At 40.2% G+C, this 9710-nt stretch overlaps 2 gene segments (V, D, J or C); both read left to right on the top strand.

Moving 5' to 3' along the window:
- Positions 1-1801: 1801 nt before the first annotated feature.
- Positions 1802-2358, top strand: LOC102822185. The segment is given in 2 exon segments: positions 1802-1850; positions 2045-2358. Coding segments are annotated over 2 exon segments (363 nt in total).
- Positions 2359-8723: 6365 nt separating this feature from the next.
- On the top strand, positions 8724-9492 carry LOC102821803. The segment is given in 2 exon segments: positions 8724-8772; positions 9110-9492. Coding segments are annotated over 2 exon segments (432 nt in total).
- Positions 9493-9710: the final 218 nt, after the last annotated feature.

Here is a 9710-nt window from a genome sequence, read left to right as displayed (position 1 = left end):
CTTGATGCCTGCAGAACTCAAAACACCAAACTGCTATTTTCCTCTACTTTAAAATCCTGCTCTCCCAGCAATTCTGGGTTGGTCTGCCTGTCTTCGGAAATGGAAATGTCCCAAGTCTGAAGGTTTTGGGTGGGGTTCTGGATTCTACAAAAGCCACATACTGTACAAAGGCTTTAAGCAAAAAGCCAAATTTCTCCGGGCAAATTGTAAATCCCTTTTAGCAAATCCAATCAAGTATAGGCTGAAGGCAGGATTACAAGCTCTCTGTAATAATAATTTCAAATATTCCTATCACATATATATGCCTATTTTACACTAATTGTGTTGTTGTTGTTGTGTGCTGTGGAGTCTGTTCCGACTCATAGAGACCCTGTACAGAGTTTCCAAGGCTGTAAATCTTTATGGGAGCAGAAAGCCTCATCTTTCTCCTGCAGAACAGCTGGTAGTTTCGAACAGCTGACCTTGTGGTTCCCAGCCCAATTCTTAACCACTATGCTACCAGAGCTCCTTAGGCAGGAGAAACTAATATTGATAGGGCGGTCAAACACAAACCTTTTAAAACACTTAAGTTCAATTTTTTTCCTCTACCTTGAACTAACCTCATTCATATGCAGGTCCTCTGGCAGGGTGGGTTCCAGGAGACCAAGGCACTGTATTTATTAGTATCAATACCAACTCAAGTCCTATTTGCACCAGTACACACAATATCTGTGATTCCCTTTCCTCAGTGTGCAGTTGTAAGGACAGAGTCCCATTTGGGAAACTACTAGGGGATCGTTATAGGACATGTTTGTCATCATGTTACATGACCATTCCTCTAGAGGAACCAGACATCCATTTAACAAATAGGTTTGAGTTTGTAAACTGACCAGTTCCCAGAATAGGAATTACGACTTTTGTATGAAACAACCCCACTTGGTCTCCTGCTCCAAGTTTTCTGCTTTTCTGAATGTAGATGCCAAGAAGCACCTATTTATTACCCATGAAGACTCATGAGCATCTAGGGATCAACAATCTTGAGAGTATCTATCTACTCAGTGTTCCTACCCCATGTTTCAGGGTCACAGGTTTCCACAAGCAAAACAGTATCTTTTTTGAGCATTCAATACTTTCTTTAAGCCCAGCTCTCAAACCTTCATTCTGGACTTTATTCATCAGCTTTTTAAAATCTTTCTTGCTACAGAAAACATTAATTTTTAAAGCAATTAAAGAGGTCCTCTGCTCTCCACAATATGCTGTTAAATGTTTAACTCTCCTGTATTCAGTCTAATACTTTCTTCCATAGACCTGAATCCTGCAAGCATGTTTTCCTCCAAAGGCTTTTTCACTCAAGTCAACTCCAATAGACCTCTAACAACTGAGCCTCAATCTTGTGCTCAACAGGCTTGTGAGAAATACCATTTGATCAAACCTATGTTAATAAATTTTGTTTTTCTTTTTGTTTTTAAGTTCCATTGAGTCTGTTTCAACTCATAGAGACCCAAAGGAGTGCCTGATGAGTTTCAACCATCTCCTTTGTGGTTCAAATCAACTTTGTGGTCCAGTGCATTGTACAAGGGTTAAATTTAGTGACTCTTGAAAATTCTATTCTGAATCTAAGTCCTTTCTGACAGGGCCTCCTGAGGACGGTTGCTCATGTGCAGAGAAGAGCAGACAAAGCCTCTCTGCAGCTGGAAGCCCAGCTGGCCCCACCCACCTGCTTTGCATATTCCTTCCAGTCCACCTGGTCCTCCAGAGCCCATATGAATGCTGGGTCTGCACTCAGGGGAAGATCTGTCTCACTTGGGGCACAGAGTAAACCATGGAAGGCCCAGCTCAGCTTCTCTGCCTGCTAGTGTTCTGGATCCCAGGTGAGGGCAATAGGGATGGTTCTCTCAGTGAAAACTTTTTTCAATAATTTTAGGTCCTGGGACCTGAGAACTTTATTAGGCAAGTAAAATTAATAAATATTGGCTTATTTGTAATATAGATTAGGTCTGCTGGAACGACAGTGTTTTATGGTCCAGGTCATATGTGTGACTTTGTGTTTTATTTCCAACTTCAGATGCCATGGGAGACATTGTGATGACTCAGTCCCCAGCTTCCCTCTCTCTGTCTCCTGGTGACAGAGCCTCCCTCACCTGCAGGGCCAGTCAGAGTGTTGGCAGCTACTTAGCCTGGTATCAGCAGAAACCAGGGCAGGCTCCCAGGCTCCTCATCTATGATGCATCCAACAGGGAAGTTGGCATCCCAGAGCGATTCAGTGGGAGTAGGTCAGGGCAAGACTTCACTCTCACTATCAGCAGCCTGGAAGCTGAAGATTTTGGAACATATTACTGTCATCAGTATTATAGTGGTCGCACAGTGTTACATGCTTGAACATAAACCCCTCCACCCCAGGAAGCAGATGTGTGAGGCTGGGCTCTCCTAGCTGCTTCTCTTTGTGCCGCCATCTGCTACTACTCTGTGGGGTTATTTTTGTAGCAGGGTCTAGGTTGGCTCCTCATCACCCCTACTCTGATATCTTCTCCTTAGTCCCAGTAGCATAGACATAGACAGTGCCTGTCCTGATTGAATGCCTATACTGTCTATGTAACCATGGGAATGGAAAGAGCCAAGGGGAGTAACTACACTTCTCCTGGCTTTATGCCTGTTTCCTGTAGTTGTTGGTTGATGGAATGCCAGGGTGAAAGGGATGGCCAATTGCACCAAAGCATACGTGCCACTCCAATTTGCTCATACAACCTCAAATAACTTTTTAAACATAATACTACCAGACATCTCCTCATGGAATATCTAGGGCTAACTGATTTTGGAGCTCTTTAAAGAGTTCGCACTTGCTGTATCCCATCAGGTTTCCAAAGAACCTCAAATTCCCCCATGTCTGGAGTGACATGAAGTGAAATTGATAATTGGGCCTGAAAGCACAATGGTCCTTGGGGGCTGACCCATAAGACCCCTGACATCAGGGAAGAGTTGTGACAACCAGTTACAGGATCCGTTGCCATAGACTCTAGGGTCTTGGAAGAGAGCTAACATACAGCATACGCCCTGGGAGCCTGAGGACCATCTGAGTGGAAAGGGGACCACGTGGGCTTCTGGTCTTCCTGTTGCACAGGTTAACAATCGCTCTTATTTAGAGTGCCAACAGAATACTTAATCCATTCCAACCAAGCATTCGCATCCCCATATCCTGTTTCTATAGTTATTGTTAGTCTTAGGTCTTTAACTTACATAATTGTCAATTTGGAAGGGTCATTTCCTGAACTTAAGAGGAGTGATACCAGATCTGAACCATTTCTAGGATTCTGTGTTTGAGTTGTATCCTTGGTAGAGGTAGTGCTTGAGTTTTGTCTAATTAGTTTTAGAGAGAAGACTCCTATAGGATCTTTCCTGTAACATCTGCTCCCAATCCATAGTTTCCTATTATTGAAGGTTCTTTAATTATGGTCTTGGGATTATCTATAATTAAGAGTAATGGATTGATTACATTGTAAGGGTTTGCAATGGGGGGATGGTGTGGACCTTCATATGAGCTAGAAGTCCATTACCGATATTGGGTGGTCCACTGAACATCATTCCAGTTATTACAGGGACCCCTCAAGGCACTATATTTATGTTTGTTTCTCACTGTTCTAAAAGGGCAAAAATATTTATCAACATTGGACAATGGTCTCTGAGACTTCTCTTGTCTGCACAGAATAACAGAACAGGGAGAGATGCCATAGTTGTATCTACTATTAACTTGACTGGCTGGTCATTGGCAAAATCCCTTTGCATCTCCCTTATGGTTACATGTTACCCATATTAGCTTATAAACCCAAACAATCTTGTCAGGGACACGTTAGAACCCTTGGGTCCTAGACTCCTCTTATTCTGGCTTCGTATGGATCCCTGTACCCTGAGTTTTCTCCTACAATATACAGCTATTATTGAAGCAGGTAAGACAGTTCTAGTCCAACAAGAATAGTAACACTGAGAAGAATAGCCTTGAGCCAAAGCTTAAGATATCAAGACCTGAAACCCTAATTGGAGCAGCTGGTCACAGGCAGAAGAACCATGAAGATAATGCCTAGAGCTGACAACTGCAGAAGGAACTCCATTTTCAATAAGTCTGTGTCCCTTTACTAAAAGTTGATGAATAGTCAATATACCACTCCTCTTAATCAATATGTTTTAGCCCATTCTTTGAGGAATGTGCTAAAACATATTTTTTAATAAGCTCCAGTGCATCCCCATTTTACCAGGTCTGAGAAGCAGCGACTCAGTGGGACTATTTCTTTAGACCCCGAGAGTGAGAGGAACCAGGGAAAAACGTGACAATCTGGCAGAGGTGTGGCAAGGCAGCCTCTCAGATTCTTTCAGGGGTCGCTTTGAGAGTTTTCCTAGGTAAGGAATGTGTTTCCCACCAGTATCTACATTTCCTTTGGGGAAAGTCGCTTTTTACTGGTTCCTTTATTTGAGTAGTTAGTTCACTCCTCCATGTTTGGCTGTCTCAATGGTCAACTGTACCTGGGAAGGGCCCTCACAGTTCAGCTGGAGTCTGCTCTTTCCAGGTCTTAATCAGTATCAAGCCTTGTGATCAGAAGTGAGGAACCATGAATTTGAATGGATGGGTTTGGACCAAGAGTTCTTTTAATGTCTATAACATAATATAATTTTCCTCCTCTTAAAAAGATGAAATGCATACATACAGGGTGGTACACATTGTAACAACAATAACAAAAATGTTTTCAATTTAGAAAGAATATTGGTACACCAAATATCTTTTAAAACAGTATTATGTTCTCAGAAGATCTGAAACAGTAATACTATAATAAAATAAATACAAACAAAGTCTTAAGCAATGTATAATTTAAAAAATATATAATACTATCACACCAACCAAACAAATCATTAACTATCCTTTAAATGGATTAATTTATACAATTTTTCTGTAGAAAGAATATCAAAGATATTAAAACAGAACAAACAACTTCTCAGTGCCTGATTCACATTTAAGTTTCACCTTGTATGGATAAACTCACAATTTTGTACTTTAAGCTCAAACAGCCTATGTCTACATTTATCTTAAGAATTCTTTTGAGAAACTACCATATGGGTTGTAGATCTTTTTTCCCTTCTATGGGAGAAAAATAAAAGGGGGGTGTTGGTGGGAGGAGGTGTCCGTAGAAAATAATACCTTTTGACAGTCCATGGTATCTTTAATATTCTTCACCAACAATTTGAAGGCATTGATTGTCCTTTGGTCTCATTGATTGTCCAACTTCCACATGCATATGAAATGATTGGATATGCCATGTGGTGATTTAGGACAAATAGGATCTCTTCTATTTATTATTGGCAGAAGGCCGCACATATTTATAATCTAGATAAACTATTAGAATATTTCTGTGTACAGTCATTTACACGAGTTAATGAAAGTGAATTGAATACTACAAGACTTATTGAGCCCTGAAAACAAAGGTTTATATTGAGAGCTGAAAGGCACCAACACTTTCCCTTATTAGGTTTCCTGTAATTGATACAATGGGTATGAGAGACACCATTTTGACTGTTTCAAAAGAGAGGGGTTTATTACCAGTGATTTGTAACTGTTGTTGGTGCCATCCAAGCGATTCTGACTCATAGTGACCACAGCTTTCAGAGAAGAACACCCCTATAGAATTACTTGGCGACACTATTTATGGAAACTGATCACAAAATCTTTCTCTTGATGAACAGTTGGGCAGATTCAAACTGCTAATTGTTGGAGTTGAAGTTGAATTCTTAACCTTTTGCTCCACGAGGGATGCTTGTTGAGGTAGATCAGCAGAATTACGAGAAGCCAGATTAGCAGATTCAGGAACATTTCTAGCCCTCGTCCCACCTAATTCTTCTGTGTTTTCTGGAATAAGGAAAGCAAATTGTTGAGTTAGGAAGCTACGGCCATAAATTTATGTTATTGGCTGTTTCCCACAATAATACAGAGACAAACTCAAGTCTTTTCTCTTCTTTGGGAAATGTAATCATTTTCCTTTGTTGACTTGTATAATAAGAGGGCAAAGGATTTACCTTTCCTTTACTTTTGTAGAAACCACAAATTTTTATAACAAAACGATGTGTATAATTTTCTCGTATTAGAAGTATCTTTCATGACATTCAATTTATTTGTTCAAAGGTCCTTTGTATTCACTCAACTGATAAAACCAGCCAAATAGCATACTTTGTTAATAATGAAACTTCTGTTCAAGTCAGAGCCAGGTGCTAAAAATCCCAAGATGGAAATAATGTTTCTTCAAACCAATTAGACAGTGATCATGGGAGATGTGCTCAGCATAAAATAAAAAATCTCTATAATCCTCATGTCAGTCTGAAGTTTTCATGAAGTCACTGGTATTGCCTGATTATTCAGTAAAGTTCTGTCATTTTCTACTTTTTTATTTTATTTGCTTTTTATTTTTCTATTGAAGGATAACTTCATGGAATTTCTTACTTTTGTGTCTTGGTTATGGTGTCTCTATTATTTTTATTTTAAAGCTTTCTTTTTCATCTGTTTATTTCTGTATCTCCATTTCCTAGGATGGTTAACTAAGCCCTTTGCTTTTGCATTGATTTTGACTCATAGTGACCCCTACAGAACAGTGTATAACTGACCTATAAAGTTTTGAAGGCTGGAGAACACATTTTGCTTGGACCACTATCAAGACTCATGGAAGCAGCAATCAAGAAATCATGCTGCACATTGCATTAGACAAATCATCTACACAAGACCTCTTTAAAGTGTTTAAGCACAAAGATGTGAGCTTGAGGGCTAAAGTGTACCTGACCTAATCCATGGTCTTTTCAGTAGTTTTGTATGCATGTGAAAGTTGGACAGTGAATAAAGAAGACCGTAGAAGAATTGGTGCATTTGAGTTATGGTGTTGGAGATGAATATTAAAAGTACGATGAACTACCAGAACATACGAGTCCACGGTGAGGAAGTAAAGCCACAATGCTCCTTTGAAGGCAGGATGGCAAGACTTCAACTCTCAAACTTGAGACATATTATCAGGAGGAACCAGTCCCTAGAGGAGTACATCAAGCTTGACAAAGTGGAGTGCCAATGTAAAGGAGGAAACATTGAACCAGATGGATTGGCACACTGGCAGCAGCAATGGACTCAAGCATAACAATTGTGAGGATGACATCGGACTGAGCAGTGTTTCCATCCATTGTACATAAGGTCACTATGAGTCAAAACCAACTTGACAGCACTTCACAGCAACAAACACAAATCTTCATGGACAGTCAAATCTCCTCCAGTGTGCACTGCTGGGTTCAAATTGGAGATCATTTGGCTCCATCCCCAGAACTTAATTACTGTGCTAGCAAGACCCATTAATGGATATTTTGGAAGGCAGAAAGTTTCAAGAGTAAGACATAGCTTTTCATTTTATAGCATTATAAGAAAAGTACAAAGGAACAAAACATACAAAATGGAATACATTTAAAGTGTAAATATAGCTTTGTGGAAAGATGATCCATGCACCAACTCACCACTCAATTCCTCAGTTGATTCTATTCCAGTCAAGGTGCTGGGTGGTTAGTGCCCCTGAGATCTAACCATCCTTAAATGAAGGCCCATGGAAATGTCAGTAATAGTGACAGACTACTTTGAGAAATTTAAATGGGACCCAAGACCCATTTATTATGCTCCATATATGAAGCCTCCTTTTGAACTGTGGTCTCATGGCTGAGGAAGCACAAAACACAGGCCAAGAAAGTGACCTATGTTCCACATTAAAATAAGATTTTGGAGCCCTTGTAATTTCTTTATTTTACATGACAAGTGAGACTCAATTCTACGAAAAAGAGAAAGAGACATCTCTGATTTATTTGATAAACAGCATTATAGCTTCCTAATATTATATTTTATGCTACAGCAGATTATAACAAATGCTTACCAAGTGTTACATATTCTCAGTTGTGAGGTATGAAATTAATTCTTTATTTTGGCTATAAATTCTCTCTCAGTATGGACAGTTTTAACCTCCATGTTAAGTTCTTTGATTTGAATAGTCTTTTAAAGTGAGGAGCTCTGGTAGCGTAGTGGTTATGAATTGGGATGTGAACTGCAAGGTCACCGGTTCGAAACTACCAGCTGTTCTGCGGGAGAAAGATGAGGTGTTCTGCTCCCGTAAAGATTTACAGCCTCGGAAACCCTGTACAGGGTCACTATGAGTCGGAACTGACTCCACTGCACTTAACAACAACAACAATAGGAAAAGATAGTTTCTAAGATTGGCATGTGACATTTCTAGAAAGTTAACCTGACAATGGTAGATATCAAAGAAACTTAATCTCAAGTCCATCCCCTTATTTAAATACATATTAAGGAGAAATGAGTCCTTTGTTTTTCAGCATATTCTTCGTGGGAAACAAACAGGACACCCATCTCCACATCATCAGGGTCTCTGGTGAATTCTTACAGTGACAGAGCCATGAGCAAGGACTCCTCTCCAGACATTCAGTCTTCCACGGTCAGCAGTTAGCACTCACGAGCGCAGCCAACCAAGACTTAATTTCTTTTCATCCAAACACAGACCTAGTTTATGATGTTTTGATCAGAGGGCCACACACTTGCCACTTTCCAAGCTATTGTTTCCACCACAAGATTTGCATATTGTTCCCCTGGGAAAACCTGCCTTTGCAAAGTTGAGGTAAAAAGTCAGCTCTCATCTGCCTTTACTTATCAGGACTCCTCAGTTCAGCTTCTCAGAATGGTGGTTCCTGCTCAGCTCCTGGGGCTCTTACTGCTCTGGATCCCTGGTGAGGACCTAGGGGAGATGAGACAGAGAAGGGGTTGGGAGGGACAGCTTTGGGGACATCACTGGTTCACAAATGGATTCTGTAGGTGTGCTGAATGCACACATTTTATCCTTTAGGAAGGACACAAAACACTTTTATTTGTAGATGTGAGGGAGAAATGAGAAGGAACCAGGATAGTTTAGTCAAACAAGATATTTTGAGTTAGGAAGAATCAAAGTTAATGAAAGCAAAATTTAAAAACATATTCTATCCATAAAATAATAATAGCAACAGAAAGAATCATGAGAATGACTGATGATGTTTGCACATAACTTTGACTTCTCTCTCATTATTTTAGCAACAAGTGGGGATATTGTGATGACCCAGACTCCACTCAGCCTGTCCATCACACTTGGACAGCCAGCAACCCTCACCTGCAAGTCAAGTCAGAGCCTTGTACATAGTAACGGAAAGACCTATTTGAACTGGATCCAGCAGAAGCCAGGCCAAGCTCCACGTCTCCTGATCTATTATGTTTCCAACCGGTACACTGGGGTCCCAGACAGGTTCATTGGCAGTGGGGCAGTTACAGATTTCACTCTCAAAATCAGCAGAGTGGAGTCTGAGGATATTGCAGTTTATTACTGCTGGCAAGCTATAGGATATCCTCCCACAATGATACAGCCCTGCACAGAAACTTGTGTTGGAGTGGCTCATCTGCCAAAACGTGTGGTTTTCTGAAAACAGACATTGCACACTTTCTATTTTTATGAAGAGGATGTGGGAGAATTCAAGACACTGGGTTATGAATGAAGGCAGGTTATGAGACAGATTTAAATGAGCAGGGTTATATCTGCCACCATGACACATTCATTGTTCAACTTGTGTATACTACTTCTACCTGATGATGAGGTGCTGATATCCATAAATTTATGACTTGGTGAATAAGACACAATTCA

Source organism: Chrysochloris asiatica, unplaced genomic scaffold (assembly GCF_000296735.1).
Source record: "Chrysochloris asiatica unplaced genomic scaffold, ChrAsi1.0 scaffold00732, whole genome shotgun sequence".
Taxonomy (NCBI): domain Eukaryota; kingdom Metazoa; phylum Chordata; class Mammalia; order Afrosoricida; family Chrysochloridae; genus Chrysochloris; species Chrysochloris asiatica.
Note: the sequence above shows the minus strand (reverse complement) of the source record. Positions and strands in the feature narration are given on the sequence as shown.